Source organism: Lycorma delicatula, chromosome 5 (assembly GCF_047948215.1).
Source record: "Lycorma delicatula isolate Av1 chromosome 5, ASM4794821v1, whole genome shotgun sequence".
In the NCBI taxonomy this organism is placed as follows: Eukaryota; Metazoa; Arthropoda; class Insecta; order Hemiptera; family Fulgoridae; genus Lycorma; species Lycorma delicatula.
In genome coordinates, this window is record NC_134459.1 from 40,863,418 (window position 1) to 40,883,817 (window position 20,400).

The 20,400-nt window shown below is 29.5% G+C and overlaps 1 protein-coding gene across 2 annotated transcripts in view; it reads left to right on the forward strand.

Moving 5' to 3' along the window:
* Window positions 1–12,416, forward strand: part of LOC142324874 (phospholipid-transporting ATPase IF-like) — a 103,178-nt gene extending 90,762 nt beyond the window's left edge. Inside the window, exons 22-25 of one of the 2 annotated variants that reach the window (XR_012756415.1) lie at window positions 1,395–1,498; window positions 4,071–4,218; window positions 7,862–8,099; window positions 11,926–12,416. Coding sequence is in view for 1 of the 2 variants with exons in the window: in XM_075365949.1 (XP_075222064.1) it covers window positions 1,395–1,498; window positions 4,071–4,218; window positions 7,862–7,972 (363 nt within the window). In the remaining variant the exon portion in view is untranslated. Of the gene's footprint in view, window positions 1–1,394; window positions 1,499–4,070; window positions 4,219–7,861 lie in introns of both variants that reach the window. The other variant, XM_075365949.1, reaches the window with a different exon arrangement.
* The last annotated feature ends 7,984 nt before the right edge of the window (window positions 12,417–20,400 follow it).

Here is a 20,400-nt window from a genome sequence, read left to right on the forward strand (position 1 = left end):
TTCCAATTTATTTCTGAGTATTTTTTGATAAGCTAAAGGCAGTTACATTTATCCAGATTTGAATACTACATCAGGGATACCAGAGTTCTTTGGTGGTTAGGTTTCATTTAATCACACATCTCAGGAATGGTTGACCTGAGTATAAGACTACACTTCATTCATATTCATACATATCATTGTCAATCATCCTCTGAAGTAATACCTTACTTCAGAGGAAGTTTAGCCTTCAATGGTTCTAGAGGCTAAACAGAAAAAGCGGAAGTCTAAAACCTGTTAAGACGACATTTTTAATACCTCTACACCCCCCTTTCATTTCAAAAAATTAATAGAATCAATTCCCAAATAAACCATACCCCAAGCTACTATATAAATTTAAAGATGCCGATTAAGATATTCCTGAGATCTAAAGCCAAATAGAACACCTAAATATGTGTGCACACACACATACACACACTCATATATATATATATATATACATATACATGTAATGTGATACAACAGTATTACATATAATGTGATATGGTGAAACATGATGTTGTTGCACTGTCATGTTGGAACCAACAGTATCGATCGATCTTCCTCTTCGAAGAGTGCAATGAATTGCAAAAAAAATATTCTGATATTTTTCTGCAGTAATGGTGTAATCGAAGAAAAGAGGCCAATAATTTTTTTTTTTGTGATAATGTACACCATACACCATCTTCTGTGTATGCAATTGTTTTTCATAATACATGTGGGGATTTTTAGCAATTCAAATCCTACTGTTATAGTTAATTATGTAGCCGTCCAGGTGAAACCATGCTTGTCCATAACATGTATACCCTCATGCATCAAGTGACAAAACCAATGACAATATTTTGACCATTTTTCTTTGTCTGAATCAAGAAGTTGATGAACTGTTCAAATTCGATATGGTTGTAAGTTTAATTTTTTTGTCACCGATAAATGGTTGATTTTGATAAATTAATTTCAGCTGACAAGAATCTAATTGATTTTTTTGGCAAGGCAGTTAATCAGTCTTTGAGTTCAGCAACTGTGTTTGCATTCAACACTGTCATCGATTTTTTGTGTTCCACGTTATTAACAGAACCTGTCCCTCAAAAATTTAGCCACTAATGTCTTGTTAGGTGCTGGTTTATCACAATACTAAAGGCAAAAAGATTATTGCACTGCAGCCACTGTTCATATGCTAAACTACAACTCAAGAATAAAAACATGTTTGTCGTAGATTTTGTATCTAGATTTTATCTTTTTTTTTAACTCAGAGAACCTCAAAATATTTGCCAATAAAAATATCTGAAGGGGATTATTTTTTGATTGATTGCAATAAATTGCTTTTTTATTCGCTAGAAAGCTGAGAATGAAGAAATTGAAAATGTAATTTTTTTTTTCAGTTATTGTTACATAGCCAGTACTGGACTTACATATTTGTTATATCTATTATAACATCAATTCTTGGTTTTATTGGTTTCACATTGTTTTATTCTACAATTTTCAGGTAAATTCTTCTCTGTAATAGTTTTTTTTTAACTATAGTTGACAATTAAAATCTATCATTTAAAAGTTAATGATAATGCTTACAGATGACTTTATACATATTTTAGATTCTGATGTATAATACTGATATTGTAATAAATAATGACATTTAAGAAACAGTATATTATTCTTTTCAGAAAAACTACAAGAATTTGAAAGTAAAATTGTCTATGGTATAGATCATGTACACAGAATTTTATTATAAATCAGATATGTAGATGATCTTTTAGTTATATATGAAACAAATATAAATAACGAACATGAAATAATTTTAAATAAATTATACTCTTTTCATGAAACATTAAAATTTACATATGAAATAGAATATAACAGGAAAATAAACTATTTTATTTAGATGTAATATTAAAATAAACAATCAAATAATAACTGTAGTATATAAAATAACTACCTCACATGAAAGTATTATAAACAGGAATTCCAGCCACCCTTGGCCTAAAAAATTAATATTTTTAAAAACATGATAAATAGAGCAATAAAATACATAAATGATAAACAAGAATTGTATAATGAAATAAATAATATAAAGAATATAGCTATAAAGAATGGATATGATGCCTCATTCATTGATATTATATTAAAAAAAATATAATTTGAAATACTTCAATAACATAAACATTACTACATTAAAACCCATAAATGAAAATGAAAACAACGAAGATATTTATATAAATTACTCCTACACAGATAAAATTATAGAAAATTTAATTAAAATTATAATAATAAAAAATATAAACCTGCTTATAATTATATAATAAAACATTTAAAATATGATAATAATAAAATAGTAAAAAATAAATATGATTCTTCTAGTATTATAAGCTTTTCTTCTAGTATTATAAGTTTTATTTTATTATAATAAAATAAAGTGCAATAATTGTGAAAAAATATATATTGAAAAAACAAATAGGACTTTTAAAAATAGATTTAATGAACATTTCAGGTCATTTAAAAATAAAAAAATAGGTTTCTCGGATGTACCAGACCATTTAATAATTAACAAACATAATTTAACTAGTTTGGAAAATAATTTAGAAATTATTGAAAAAGTAAACATTGAACACAAAAGTAGTAATAAAAAATTACAAATTGTTGAAAGATTTTATATATATAAATGTAAATTCAGCCTAATGAATCTGCAGACAGAATTTGGATGGGGATATTCTTATAAATTTATTTAAGTTGATAATAAATTGATAAGAAATTTTAAATAAATTAGATAATCAGTACAGTAATGTAATGTGTTAACATATAGATAGCATGTTAAAGGAAATTTTAATATTTTAACGTTATAAATTAATTTTTTTTAATTATTTAATTAGCTAGATATATTTTCAATACAACTTGGCCACAGTAACAGAAAATCCTAAAAGAAACTAATACAAATAGTCAACTTTCATGGGATCCTGCATCATTAGTTGGAACACAATTCTATAATTACATCAAGCAAATAATAAAAAACTTAAAACCTAGAAAACATAAACATATTAATAACTGCAAAATTTGTACTAACAACAAAACTCCACTGCCATTACTGGAATGGCCACTGGTGTTATTATTACAAATTCTATGATTATTGATATGTTTACATTTTCTAAATTCTAAGTTTTTTATTATTTGTTTGACGTAATAATAGAATTATATAACAACTTATGATGCAGTATCTCATGAAAGTCAACTATAAGTATTAGTTATTTTAGGTTTTTCTGTTAATGTATTTTGGTGATTAATATATATATAATAGCAAACAATGCATATTAATGAATAAGTTAAAATAGAATATAAACTGTATACCCTTAAAACTTGATGTTCTGACAATGTATGAAGCATCTCATCGCTGATGCAGCATATTGAAGACATTTATTTATTTGTAAAAATATTCTCAAAGCTAGAACCCATGAATTAGAAGCAAAATTCAATAATATAGATATAGTTTCCACATGGATTCATAATAGTTTTAGCAACAGCAAATAATAACACTTGAAGTCACAAAACAAAATCTGTTGATTTTCCTCAACATTAAACTTTGTTTTAAATTCATTATGCACTAAGCTTTTATATCCTTGTATTTGTATTGGATTGCTTAGCTTCAAATTTTTATTAATGAGGTGTGTATTCTGACGATGTGTTTATTTGCCTGATATTTACATTCAAATTGAACCAAAAGCATACTTAACCCTTTTTTTAAAAAAATACTTCTTTGTTTTTCCTGTCAGAAGTGAAATAAGGTATTAAAATTTCAGAAAAGTAGGGTGTTGTTTAAAAAATTTGTTTAATTACTTTACTATTTACCACACATAAAGGAACTTAATATGACATTGGGTCTTCTTTAACGCATCACGCTGCCCAGTGGTCACTACAGAATAAAAAAACTGTCAGAATGCAAGATCAGTAAGTTATCAATGTATATTATATTATGCCAAAATGATGCACCAAAACTGAAGTTTTTGTTAGATAAAGATAACTTTGCTTCTGCATACATAAGAGGTAAATACTGATTTTTTTTTTTTTTGCAGTATTGTTGAAACCCAGGAATTAGATATTGAACAGATGTTTGGCATACATTTAGAACTTTATACTTCTTTATGGTTCTGGGAATTATTAATATTGTGTATTGTACTCAGCCTCTTGCCAGATTTACTTTGTAGACATTTAGAAAAATCTGTGAGTATAAGTATATTATTGTGTTTGAAATAAATATATATATAAGATTGTACATACTGTACAATAATGTACGATAGCAATCCCCCAACTACTGACAGTTATTTTCATGAATAATTGTTATTTATATTTACTAAGTTATTATTTTTACTATTTGTTAGTAGACTATGAATTTAAAAAAGTACTTTCTTAAAATATAATTTGTATACATTTTTTTGCAATTTAACAAACTAAGGTAAATTTTTTTTTTCTTCAATTTGTTAAATTTTAATAATACAGAGAGTTCAAAAAGTGATGCAACCTTATGGAAGAATGTTTTCTTCTTTTGTTTCACATTTAATTGAAAAAATGAAGAAAAAATGGATTACACAATGCAGCAGAGAATATTCATTGTCTGCCAGTACATTAATGTGCCAGTTATGCTCAAACCCAGAATGCCATCACAGAAAGGTATGGTATGAATATACCAAACAAGTCCTCCATCAAGTGCCTGTACACATCCCAAAATACAGAGAATGTGGCAGATGCAGCCAAAGTGGTTGGCCAAAAGTGCTAACACCAGAAAAGTTGATCAACATGCAAGCTGCATATTCTGCTAGTTCCAAGAAGTGTGTGTGACACCATTTAGCCAGTCTGGTCTCACACTGGAAAATGTGTAGCTTTCTTCTGTCAATGGTTCATGTCATCTTTAATGCCAGATGGGGAACATGACTGATTCTGGTCTGATGAGGCGTGGTTTCACCTTGAACGATACATGAATGCACAAAATACATTTAGTATATGGAAAATCCACATCAGCTGTACAGACAAAAAGTGAGTGTTTGATGTACAATGTCACTTAGGCGAATTTTCATGACATTCTTTCATGGCACAGTTAACAGTGAATGGTACGTAAAAATTATGCAACAATTTGTAAACACTATACCTGCAGATTGGCTAGAATACACATAGTTTCAATAGAACAATGCTACGGCTCATACAGGCAACAACACTATGACTTTCTTGGATCAGTGTTTTCATGGACAAGTGATTTCAAAATGGTTGTGACCTTCTTGGTCTCCTGATTTATCCCCTCCTAACTTTTTCTTGGGGGAATACCTTAATAAAGATACTGCTTATAAAACTCATCCTCACACCATTCCTGAATTCCATATCTGAAGAGCGAAATTGAACAATATGTCACTGCAATTCCTCAACAAACCAAACATTACAGCATGTATTTAAGAGCATGCAACATCATGTTCAATTATGTGAATTGCATAATGGAGACCACTTTCAACTACTATTGTAACTGACTCATTTTCCCATAAGGTTACATCACTTTTTGAACACTATATAATACTAAGTGAAACCCTAATTTAATCATCCACTCTTATTCTTTGTTATATAATTATTATAATTGATTTTGTTGTTAAATTCTTGTAATTGTTTGGACAAGTATTTTCTCACAAAATTATTTTCTTTATGTAAATTTGCTTAACCATCTATGTAACAGGAAATTCCAGATTTTTTTTTCTAAAATGCGTTAAAACCTCACCTTTCACTGTCATATGCTAAACTTATTTGAATAATTAAATATCATTTCAATTCTCCAGTTACACTTGTATGAATTGTTCTTTACATGTTTTTTTCTGAAATCTATTTTAACAGTCCAATTGATGCAAACAATAATTGTAAAATTTATGTTATATCTGTCTGATACCATTGTTACTATTGTTTTAATTTATTGACAATTTATTTTAAACTGACATCAATAAAAAGGAGATGAAGTTTTTAACTAAACATACAATTCTTTCAAGATTTTTGATCCATGTGGGTTTTTACTCTTCAAAAGAATAACTTTTATTATTTTTTAACTTGAAGAGGACATTCCCGAGGAGGTCCTGTTTTAAATTTTTCCACATAATTAAGCAGAAAATATTTTATGAAAAATTGTATATGTAGTTGATTTAAAGATACTTTTTTTTTGTTTTGCCATTGCTTTGAACCAAATTGTTAAAACAATGATAAAATTCTGATATTCAAACTTTTTTTGTATGAAAATTAAGTGGAAAAATTAAGGTCAAAAATAATATATATTCTTAGATCCTCAAGAGACTTAGCTCTCTCCTCTTAGTAATCTCTTCTCATTGTTCCTTTGTAATCATTTTTATCAATATGCAAGTCCAATTACTGTATTTTTTTGTGACTTTTACATTTGGGTACTGTTTTTTGTAGGTCTACCCATAAAAAAATCTAAAAGATGTAAAACAGACATTTAAAAATAATAAAACCAACTTAAAATAACCACCTTCAAAAGTAGAGCAGTTCCAAACTAAAATTTAAGTTTACAGATGTTTTTAATTCAAATAACCAAATGTTAAATAAAAATTGAAAAGTATTATTATTTATTTTTAGAATGGTTTTTCAAGTTGTCTATTATTTTTTAAATTTATAAATTTTACTTTATCACTTTTGTGTTTCATAGGCTTTTAAGATAATGTAAATTAAAAAATGTTATTTTCGAAAGTGTCTAACTTTCTATTTCAATCAGATTTCACCTAGCCCATAATCAAATATTTTTCCCTATCTCTTTTCTTGAATATCTTTAAATGCCATTCTTTATAATAATTTATTCTTCAAAATAGTATGGTAGCAATTTTTCCATTTCCTACAGAGTATTGTTACATATTATTTTTTTACAATTAGTGATAAATCTTATGAACATGCATCTTTTTGGAAATTTTACAGTGTTCAGTCATAAATTGGAGTATAGTGTAAATTTTCTATTTGAGTCATATCTAAATTATTTTCTCATCTCAAGCTAATAATGTATTGTAAACAATTTATTTTCTCTTCATATTCAGAAACAAATACTATACAAAAGTTTTCTTTTAAAGAGAAAAAACATATTTTCAGAAAACATGTACTACAACCTGTGGTAATGACATTTTTGTTTTGTTTATTATTATCCAGTTTTATGCAATTCAACATAATGTAAACTAAATAATTTCTAGTTTACAAATAGTTATTGCAAAAGCACCTTCGGATTGAGGGTTGGCTGAACAATTCACAGGAACCTAACATCTGTTCTCAGATTACTTTCCAATTTCTGAAAGCAATCTGCTTGCAATATAAGTAAATTTAAGTTGGCCAATGGAAAATCATATTTCCTACATGATAATTAAAAATATGAAAATTATTAAACAATTATTATTTTATCTTTTTTTTATTAATCTAAATTGCTCAGCGTTTTAGATGGCTAGCCATATCTTCAAAGTATTTTTTAATTATGGTAATTAAACTTTTTTAACAACAATTTTTTTAAATTATTTTATGCTCTTGTCTTCTTTTTGATTTGGTTTTGGACATTTAAAGCAAAAGAAGACGCAATAATATACAGATTGTTAACATTTATAAAATCATTTTTTATACATATAGTTTACTTTCTTTTTTTTTAATTGCTTAGATAAAACTACTGTCAAGATGGTTAGCTTTCAAAAGCACTAAATGATTGTAACAAACAATAATAATCTGATAATTAAAAATCTGAATAATTTCATACACATAAAAACAACTTTAAATAGCTCTGTTTAAGTATATTGCAAAAATTAACAAATTCTGTAAATATTTTTAAAAATTAATTTTTTTATTTAATTTTTTTCAGGGACTATCACTAATTGTAATACTGAAACCAAGTTGCTTTACTTCTAGTAAATCCTTTAATGTTAAGGATATGAGTACTTATGAAATAACACATAACATACCACAGTGCTGATTGAAGAATTTTACTGTTTTTAGAAGAATTTTTTTTATATATTGTCTTGGCTCTACTAATATCTAGTCATAAATACTATAGAATAATCTAGTAATTAAAAAGACAAAAATTTTTTGGGATAAATTAGGTCAGTATGATGATACAATAGAATTTGATAATGTATAAGCATGCGTGCATGTGTACATATGTTGGATAATTTAGAGATACTAATTGACTCTTTCTATTGTATTTTTTAAATTACAACAAAAAAAAATCAATGTTAGCCTAAAAAATATTATTACTATAACTTTCACCTACTACCCTGAATCATGGCGGCCTACATGGCACGAGTGGTAGTGTCTTGACCTTTTATCCAGAAGTTAATGTAACTGGAGGCATGGATTATATAACCTTATGTTTATTACTTTACATAACAGCAAAAGTTATCAAGAATCTTTTTTCCTCAGATTCTATTCTCAAGGTTAAAAAAACTAGAAAGATTTTCATATTCAATCCTTGTTTTTATATAATGAGTCAAAATATTTACAGAATTGTCATTGTATTTGTAAAATCTCATAATTAATAAAATAATTAATTAATATTAGAATGTTAATAAGTGCATATTGAATTATTTTATAAACAAATTAAAGCCAATTCATAACCAGGTGCTACCTTTACACGTTTCTAAATTTTGTTTCTTAGAATACACAACAAATTATAATTTATGAGTACAAGGAGCAAAAATATACTTTATTTTATTTTCTCCATTGTGTTTTACAACACTACCGTTTTATAAATTAAATTTTTAGTTGAAAAAGTAAAAAAATTGTAAATTGGTGATTAAGTAGAAGCATACAATAAAACAAAAGCACTTTACCAACATACATAAAACATGAAATAGCAATCAGATAAGTGATTGCTCAACTTATTCTGTTACTAGGGAACATCAATAAAAAATTTTATTGACTATAATTGCTAACAAGCAATGATTTTTATAAGGTTTATATTTGGAGGGATGTGATGAGATGATATTGCCAAATTCCAGTTTTCAACATTCATGATTAACGATATCAGACTAGCGGTAAGGTTGTATGCTTGCTAGAACTAAGGTTGTATACTTGCTGCAGCAACACCAGATGCTCAGAAGTGAGGGAGCAATCTGTTAAGTTCATTTTTTTACATGTTGAATTACCATAATAAAATATTTCACAACCCAAAAAAAATGTTTGTTTAATATCTGTTGTAATGTATTCTTTCAACATGGTATCTCCTGAACTGAAATACTTGGTACTCATTTTTTCAGTAAGGCGGGCTTCTTACCTGATGTTCAACCCAAAAATGCATAGATATTTTTTTCTCAATTATTTTTTGCTCTGTTAGCTTTTCCAAATACATACATGTATTTGTTAAAAAGATTTGTTATAAAAAAAAGACCTCCATCTATTCAAATTTATTTGTATAAAAATTAGAGGGGAGTCTTCCTACTTTTACTTGCTGTCAATAATTATGTTTGCTTCCAAAATTGTCTATTTTAATAGGATCATTTCATGTTTGTTGAATGAAAATTATAATTACCGTATTTGCTAGAATATATGTCGATCCCCCATTTTGAATTTGATTTTCAGAAAAAAGTTGATAGAAATTTTTTTTTTCACTAAATAAAATTTTACCGCCATAAAAAATTGATTTTGAAATTTATTATACATAATTACATTAATATTTTATTATAATATGCATACTTGCTCAAATTTTATTTCTAAATAGCATCATAAAAAAAAATTTTTTAATTGCATACAAAATTCTTAGTAAAAAATATTTTAAAATAAATAATGATTGCAATTTTACATTTTTTATTTTGATTGTTTTTTTTTATATTTTCATGAAAAAAAATTGCATTAAAAAATTCACTACTACGCAAAAATTCACTCATAATACATGAATTGAAACTATCATCGTCACTACTTTCATCTAAAAATAAAATGTTTTCATTATTTGATTTTTCCTCCCACATTGCATCATCTTCAGTTCCATCTACTGTATTGCTAATGAAAAATTATTTTAAACCCTTGTCTCAAGCTATCAGGTGTTATAGAGTTCCATAACTCAAAAAAATCCACTCGCAAAATAAAGCTCATGGAAGGTTTTATTCTTCCAGTAGGAGTTAGCTAAAGACTGTTGCTTCACATCAAAGAATTATAACTTTTTTAAAAACTTTATTTAAAAGACTTATTCACATCCAAAACCTGCAACTGTAAAGTCATACCAGCAGGTATTATAATAATTCTCTGTGTTTAGTTTTTTACTTCTGATTTTAAATTTTCAGTCAAATGACTCCTGAATGTATTTAATATTAACATGGATTGCTGTCTTCTAAGACCTAAGTTTCTGGACCAGAATGTTTTAAGCCAATCTTTGACCAAAGACTCATCCATCCAACCTTTTTCATTAATTAGGTACTTTTAATAATAATAATAATATGCAGTAACATTAATTGAAGGTAATTATTACTACAAACATAAACTTCAATAACAAAAAAAAAAATGCCCTATCACGAAAAAACAAATGAAAATAAACTACGAAACAACTCAAAAGCCTGGTCAAATCCAAATGTAACTCGGCCCCGATTATAGCTCAACCCCCATTTTATAGGAAAAAATGTTGATCTATATTCTCTCTACTCTTCTGTCCCTTTACTATTTTTAGTTTCTGATCAATATTTTCCCATACATTCATAATAATCATTCTTGCAAGTATATACTTTAAAAGTAATTTATCAATAGAGAATATTTATTGTATTATATTTAATCTGGAAGATGTGATAAAATTTTTTTTTACTGTTAACTTAAAATATATATGTTGTTTGAAAAGTCTTCATATTTTACAGTATATAGTAACTTTATGAGAAAGTCTTAGACAGTAGTGAATAAAGTTACCGCAATAAATCAGATAAAAATCAATTTATAATAATTATTTCTAGATGTACAGAATGAGTATAAAGAAAAATACATTAACAGTTATTGAAAGTGAGCCTGCTTTGTAGCATTTTAATTTAGATTATCTAGATTTAAATTGTACAATTTTTGCATTATAATGAATAGCAGATATAAAAAAATATATATATTAGTTTATTTTTTAAATACTTTCTTAAGTGTTACAAAATTATTATTTAGTATAATATTTCTTTTAGCATAAGACAAAACTAGAACATAATATTATTGTACTGTCTAACTATGCTGAAAATAAGTAGAGGCTTTTAATAATTTATGCTATAAAAACTATGTGATCTAACAGGACAACAGCTAGAACAGGATTGAGCTTCTCTTTGTTAGTAGTCAAACCTAGTATATCTTAATTTAATTTCTGAACATAAACTGGCAAAAACATTTCACTCAATTTTTATAATAAGGTGGTTTTACAACTTGTCAATGATCATGAGAAGAAACACAAAATTGCCATAAGGTATTCCACAGATACCACATAAATTGATATACTCATGTTTTTGTAATAATGTATGTTGTGAAACTACATCTACACACAAATAAAAATTTAAAAAATTGCGTACAATCCAGTTCTTTGTACTTCTAAAAAACAATTGTATTTTATTTTATTATTTCTAAAATATATAAGTTTTATTTTATTTATTAGTTTTTTTTTTGTAATTTTAGTAAAAAAGTGTACATTTACAATACAATACAATACAATACAATACAATAGTAAAAGTGTACATCTAAACAATAGTGCATTATTTTTTTATTGTGAATAGTTTTATTCTATTTTTACTTTCATGAAGAAAAAAATTCATAATTCACTAAATTCAGACATTAATTACATTGATTTGAGGAACTAACTTTTCTACCACATTGTTTTGTATTCCATATTGTACTTTTAAAGTTCCAGATATATTTGTATTAAAGGGGCTTGATCAAGTAGTGGTAATTTAACTACATATAAAATAAACATACATTTTTTTTTAGGTGTGCAATAGTATTCAATAACTTCTGTAAAAAATAGAGCATGAGAAAATAAAACATTACTAATGTGCAGTGTTATTTCAAACACTGCAAAGTTTAGATAACCACAAAATACTATGCAGATACTATTTAATATAATGTTTTTACTACTATCATGTAAATTGCCGTACCAGAAAATTCACTATGAAAGATTTATTCTACTGGTATCAAATGATTCATAATGACTTAACTTTAATGAATGACATCCTGTGTCTATTGATATATGTACTAATCTGCCAAAACTTACAGATTCACTAATATGTTGAAATTTTAGCATTGTATATGGATAGTGATTTACCAAAAAGACAAAACCAAAAGTTCATGTATATATTTTATTATGTAGTAGATATAGAATTTTTGTGAGAAATGAATGAGGTTCCTATTTTGAATAAATATTTATAACTTTTGTGTTCCTTTATATGTTAATAAATATATTTTTATTAAAAAATAAACAATGTATTGTTATTTAAAGCACTTTTAAATTGTTTTGCTTGCATCCAGTCCTTGACTTAGAAATAAGCCTTTCAATTTACCACCATTAACTGTAACTGACAGCTTGAATAAGGCATTAATACAGACAATATTTGCAATACTATTTCATTTAATGATGGTAACTTTATTATAATACTTATATATACCAGTGCAGACAGTAATTTTTTTATTATAAAGCATCTTCAGTAGAAGTAAAAATATATCATCAGCATATAAATAGTATAAATTTGTATATGCTGTAGTATGGAGCACAAACAAAAAAGGAAGAGGATCAGTTACACCCAATAAATTACAAGTTGGAAAAAATTGAATTTTACAAATAAAATTTTTTCTACAATATCAATGAGATTAAATTTATTTGAAGAAAACCTGTTAGGCAATTTACTAAATAGCAAATTGGGACGATAGTTGTTTGGGCTGGTTGGAGGAAAATTCTTTTTCAAGATAGGAACTATGACAGATTTTTTTTTAAGTAATGAAAGAAAAATAACTTTTTTAAAAAACTGTTAAAGTAAGAGTCAACTTAAAGGCTAATAGATCAGCAAATTGTTTGACAACATATGGTGAAATACCATGTAATCCTGAAGACGTTTTTCAAGTAAACTCTTATTAATATTAATAACTAATAAATAATTGATTAAATGTAAATTCATAATCAAAATGGGATTAATAAAATTTTTTATAAAACTTATGAAGAAGGACATCAAGGATTCTTGTACATAGGGCATAAATTCTGAAAAGTGAAGCAAAAATTAAAGAAAGGATCTTTGTTGGCCCACAAATAGGAGAACTAAGTCAGACAAAATGTTTAACTCTGTACTGACTAATGTAGAACTCACTGGTTGGACAGCATTTAAAGACACTTGTGGGAATTTTCTGGATGTCCATAAATCACAAGATTACACGTATTATTATACATAAATTCATACAGAGCTATGGGATGTCACTAAAAGTTAATAATAACTAAAAGTTCATTTATTGCATTCACATCTGGATTTCTTTCACACAGATACTTCAGTGTTGCAAAATTGCAATAAAGGTAAATGGATTGTTTATAAGCTTGCTGATTACTGTAGGACTTTTATTCGAGATGTACTGAAGCTACCTACAAAAAGAGAACATCTGCTAAGAAGTTTTAATGTAAGTACATGGCATTCCAGTAATGTAAGTACATAGACATTAGTTCTATTAACTTTGAAAAACCTTTGATGTGCCATTTGTATTAAAATGAAGGTGATAGAAAGATTCTAATTACAGATCTCTATCTACACAAAAAAAATGCAGAGAGAGGTATCTCACATGGAAAAACATTGAAAAAATCTTTATTTTATATGTCATTTGGGATTTTATTTTTACTGGGACCAATTAATAAACATTAGGAACATTACTAAAATCATCATTTAAACCAGCAATAGAGTACAATCTTTGAATACATACAAATTTCCTATATTCAGATTCATGTTTGCTTTGATGTGTAACTGGATAAACAAAAATTGTATGCAATCTTCTAAATATTGTACAGTAAATTAGCTGATTATCTTGTAGGACATTAAGTGGATATTAAACATTCCTTTGCATATAACTTATGTTATTTTTAAAAATTAAATTATTTAATTTTTAAACCTCACATAAAAACATTATATGTTGTTTCCTACCGTGAAATGTTAAGTGCTGAGTAGGTTTTTCATTGAGAGACAAACAATTCAAAAAATCTCAGATTCTATTTTTTTTTTTTAATTGTCTACTTACAGTATGTAAATGTATATATTTAAAATTTATAATTGGTCATGTTGTGTCGGTAGTAAGTGTATGCGTAGGTCTTTGCACGTTTATAAGAGGAATTGAAAATTAATATAATTCGTCGTTTTCCATTAATACCGAAAAAAGAAAATTACGTTACGATATGCTAAAAGAATTTTTTTTAAATTTATTCTTCAGCAACTTTCTCATAACTTATAGGTTCGTCTTCGTAAGTAATAATATAACATCGACATTACAGCGAGTAAAATGTACAAATTGCAAATACTTTTACCCTGCTCTTGTGTTGAAGAACGTCGGTTTCGGGTAAACGATACGACACATACGTTTTGTAATCGTGAAACGAAAAAAGGCAAAATTTCATTTCTTAAGCGATAGACTTATACAACAGTGTAATCTCACTTCCTAGACATTAATTTAACATACTGTAGAAGTATTAGAGAAAAAGTAAAAAATGCCAAATGACATGTATTCATAATTAAACTATAACGGTTTTGGATCTTATATAGGTTATATAGTACAGGACCTCCATTTACAAGATTTCCCTACTGCAATAATCAATCATTTTAAATGAATTATACATACCTTAGGGTTAGTTGAAGTGTACTTTATTTGTGACATATAAACTAACCTAACCTATTTTTTTTCTCGCACATCGGTTCACTCGGCTGGCCAGAATCTAATTATATATCATATTTGATCGAATTAAATTCGCTCACATGACGTTTCCTCTACAAATATTCGCACAAGTAGGAATCTAGAAAATCTGTATGTGCACAGTATTTTTGTTTGTTTAGGGGTTTTACTTGACTCCACATAGATTCAACGGTTTAAATCCCCTATCTTGACCACCCTTTGAATATCACTTTATCTAGATCATCGAAATGTGCAGAATGATTCTCAGTTCCGTATACCTATTGCGCATTCAGAATCTCTGGAATATAATTACATGCTCTCCAACAATCAAAAATTATTTTTGATCACTAAAATACTGCTGTAATTGTTTCACGATAGCTGAAACGTAGAGTGGCAGCTTTCTATCTGCCATAGGAAAAATGAAACAGTTCTTGTCCTCTCTGCATATTCCTCCCAATACCCATTACTGAAGAAGTATCCGACCAATTTTATATTTTCGACTCGAGAAACAGCGATTTCGACGGTTTTCCTCAAGCTGCCAACTTTGATTGGATCTACCAATAAATTTTGAGCGCAAACTTCTAGGAAATAACTCCTCCAATCCGTCGAAGTAATTGTAGACATTTCGAATTCGGTCGTACAAAATTGTTGCACGTGCATTTATTTTCCAAGAGCGAGTAAAATAAACAATTGTCTCCTATTGTAATTTTCAACTTTCCAAACCTAGTACATTTACAAACGACATCCTTGGCTATGACATCTTCAACTGTCTTTCTTTTCGGGAAGCTGAAAATTCATTATGTGCCCTCAAAGATAATACTAAGCTTTTTGTAAAATTTGTTTGCGTTATAAGAATTAAGGGTACTAACTTCATCGGGTATATCGCGACTATAATTAAATAAAATCGCCTATAAACGAAATTATTAAAGTATAACAGTAGTACGGAAATAGGGGTACGGCGTCAAAAATGACGTCATCCAAGATGGTGGCCGTCCGCCATCATCTCGAGATCTTGTCCGCCATTTTAAGATGGTGGACAAGATGGCAGGGGTCGGTCATCTTGAATTAAGACGTCGTCGCTCGCCAAGATGGCGGTAGTCGGCCATCTTGGATTGTGAAGTGTTTTTAGACGACGTACGTCGAGGATGGTCCTGGTCGTCCAGGCGACGGCGTTGGGAGGGGTGACCGAAGAAGAGAGAGGTTCTCGTCGTAGATCGTGCACTGGAAGGCGGTGGTGTGTGCGCGTGCGTGCGTCAGCGGAGCGACGTGGAGAGAGAGATTTTTACAGTGCGGGACATGCGCTCGACTGAAGAATTGTGGGTCCGACGCGGTGTAAAGTTGTCCAATCGCAGCGTCGGGAATCGGCGCGCATGTGCACTAGCCGTTAGTGTGTACGTGCGAACTGGAACGTTGTCGTCGTCGCGTTTCTAATAGATGCGATAAGGAAAATGTTTTTATAATTATCGAGTCACGTGTGTGTTGTAACCGGTTAAATCCAGTCATGTTTGGATATGAACGAAAACATTTTGTGTGATTTCATCATTCGCAATCTGTTATTGAAAGTGAATAATCGATTGCAGAAAGATCAGTAACCGGTTAAATCCAGTTGTGTTTGGATATAAGCGAAAACATTTTGTGTTTGTGTGATTTCATCGATCAGAGAGAGATCAAAAATTTTGTGTGATTTCATCATTCGCAATCTGTTATTGAAAGTGAATACATCGATCGCAGAGAGATCATTATCTTTTCATCTTAATTAGCAAGGTAAGTTACACTTTAATTAAATTTAAAAAAATAAATACTAATGGGATAGTATGGTATTATCAAACAACTGTCAAATAAAACATTAATATGACTTTCAATCAAATAAAGTAAATAATTTAATTAAATTTTAAAAAGTAAATACAATTAAAAAAATACTTTTAAACAAATAAAATATTGAAAAAAAAGTCTTCTTCTGTTACTCACTGAAACACACAAAAAAAAACAATGTTACGATATATGTTATTTTAATTTGTTTTAGACGTTATCATCTAAAATGGCATCACCGGTAGTTATCCGTGCAATCAAGAATAATGTCATCCGTCTTCGATGGGATTTGTCTGGCTTTAAGGAATTGTATCTCCTTTCAACCCTTCTGCGAAGAACATCAGAAGAACATCTTCTACCGTTTGAAGGAAGAAGGCAGACATTTTGACGGCAACATAAAATGGTAATTATACATGTTTTATGTATTTTTGAAAATATACTGTTTTATCTTAATACTTTTTTTTCAGTTATAAAAAAATTGTAGTCAATATGCACTAAATGTATTCTGTTTCTACACGTACGTTGCTGCAAACGTTGAATTAATGAAGCAAATTAGCATGGGGAGTAACATGAGTTAAAGGTGAAATTAGAATAGAGGTTTATAATGTATTAAGACAAAGACTATTAGAAGTGGGTTCAACGAATTATACAACATACGACTTCGAAGGTTCACAAAACCTAGTAGTAGGAACTTACGATAGGTGCCCACTAGAATTAGAAACATAAAAAACAGACGTAGGACCAATATATCATTTGAAACAAGAAGATAATAAGTTATTTTCACAAACATTAGACGTAATAACAAAAGAAGAAATAGAACAACGGAAATAATATAAAAAACAATACACTTTCCTACATTAAATCATAATTACTGCTACAAACCTAAAGAAATAAACAAATGGGATATACTAATACCAGGGGTATCAGGTACAACAATTAAACAAAAAATAATAAAACCAGCAACAGAATTTCTAAGTCATAATATAACAGGAGATAGATATTTTGGATCGGGAACAGTATTTCAAAATAGGGTAACGTACCCAGGTATGTTATTAGGACAACTATACGTAGAAGATGAAACAGGGGTTATGAAATTTAAGTATTTTATTAGAATAAGCACAGAATTAGACTTATTACATCACATGAAATCGGATTATGACAACACAAAGGTAAAGGAAGCATTATACAGACTAACTATACCACTACCAACAATTACACCAATAGCCGGTCAAAACGATATATGTAAATATGTATGTAGTTCATATGAAATAGATGTAAGTTAAAATTATGAAAATTACTATAACGGTTATCATGACGCAAATGCATTATCCTTTAACTTTCAAACTAGTAAACAAGGTTAATGCAATGTCATCATTTGGTTTTCCCCGTCCCAGAAAGCGAACACGTGTACCGCGCGTGCTTTTTCCCACATTTTGTTTTGTGGATTTACGTGATAGGATTAGTGTGGTATTGTACGTTGATATTGGATTATGTGATAGTCATGTGATTTTTTATGATCACGTGTCACGTAGTTTTTTGAATCACGTGATATTTTTTCCACCACCATTTTTTTGATCACGTGATAGTCACATGATTTTTCCGCCAATTTTTATCACGTGATCTGACGTCAGAGGGGGCAGTGACGTCATTAATGAAGCGTGTCCCAGAACCGGAATTTTTACACTACTCGCAGGCGCTCTTTTGGTGAGTTTCTACACAAAGCGCTACCTACATTGCGATTATACGCCGATGTGTTCAGAATGACGTACAACGAACGACGCGAACTGTTTGAAATCCAAAACGAAGATTTGCTGCGAAAATGGTGCGAAGATGCAGGCGCGAAACCCGACGAATTGTATTTACATTCGAGTTGTATTTACATTCGGAAGGCGACCGTCATCCGATCAGCCGACTTTCCAGACGGTACCTGACAAAGATCTCGCAACGCGATCACTCAACGGTTGTGGATATCCCGCTGTGGGTTGGAAATGTAAAAAGACCTGTCGTCTTTAAAGACACAAACCTGTTGATACCGTCTATTGATCAGGGTGTTACGCAATATTACCGTGAATTCTGCAATACAAATCGCCGTCCGGCGAGAATTAATGTTTCGTTAATCGATGTTATACGTTTCCTACGCAGAACAAAAAACACGCAGTGTTCTTTAGATCGGTGGAAGTAGGATGTGATGTGATCGACGTTTTTCCGATCATTCGTAACCACGATGTCGAACAAGAACGAGGTCGATATGCCATCGTCGTCGTCGTCGACTGCGAAGTTGGTAATGGAAATAGATAGAATATGAGATTCAATTAAACGAAAACATCGCGCTATTACGCAAGGAATAATGGAAACTGATCAAGTGCTACAAAAGCACTTTAAACCAATTGTCGAACCATTACGGGAGCTTAAGGAAACATTTAATCAGAAGAAAAATGAAATAAAAGAAGAAGCGGAACAAGAAATAAATGAGAAGGATGAGGGTGGAATATCTACACCAACAGTTATGTGAAAACCTTTTAAAACACCAAAATATCGATTCGTTAAACCTACACACCCATCATCACCTGGTGAACGTGCAAAATATTATTTGGATCTAGCTGTAACGGATAAAAATAGGCAAACTGACAACTTATACGATGTAAAAAATATAAACGACCAATGGACGATTAGAAACCAGAATATTGTTTTTAAAGGAAATATTATTGTAATCGGTACGAAATCGTATAACGGATCCGAAGGCTTATTCCAACTGATATTTTTTAAGGAACCCAAAGGCTATACTATTAGAGACTTTGATAATTATAAAAAAATATTATAAACTACTGAGGCGCATAAAAGCCAAAATACTGGACGTGTAATATCCAGTAGATCATTCAAGTACAATAATATTATTAAAGAGTTGTTTCCCCACCTGAGACGACTAGGTAGTCAAGAGGAAGAAAGCCCTATAACCGGTTCAGGACTGCTTATGAGGGCGAAGAAAACACTAACACCAGATTACGTGTACTGGGACGATCCGAACGAACTTTGCGATAGACTTCGTCTATAGCGTGCAGGTCATACTGCGTGTTGGTCACAACAACGAAATAGTTTCCATTATAGAAGAATTGCAAGAAGGTGGGTACATAAAGAAGGGTAGCGGTAACACCTTATTTTAATGAGTCTAAAGATGAGTATCGACAAGTTCGGACGGTTTCGTGGTGGAGGGTACGGTGGTAATAGACCACCGCCCTCATGGATTGTTGAAACGTTTGATAAAAGAAGTGATGGGAATTTTGATATCAAAAAACATAGGTTGTGCAATGTGGGAAATCCAATAGAGGATGATCATGTTACTACTTTTGGTTTTGTGAATAAGATTTACGTAAAGCGAAGTGATTTGACCAATGGATATATACTGACAGTTTCACTATCAGACAAGAACAGACTATTTTCCATCCAACTCGATTGTCAATTATAATTATGAAAACAGACAGCGTATAAATACGGTTATATGTGGTCATTTATGTCTTCAGTTCCTCAGCCGTGGATCATCCGCATACCACTAAAGATCATAATGTTCTGCATAAGTGGAAATTCGTAGTTATTACACACTACATTCTTTCTGGGTTTAGATCTAACTGATGGTGAGTGGGAATTGGCGTTGATAAACCTAACCACGTACAACTCGATACCGAATGTGGAAGAGGGGATAACTCGTTTACCGTTTTACCAATTAAACAAAAAAAAAGAAAAATATCA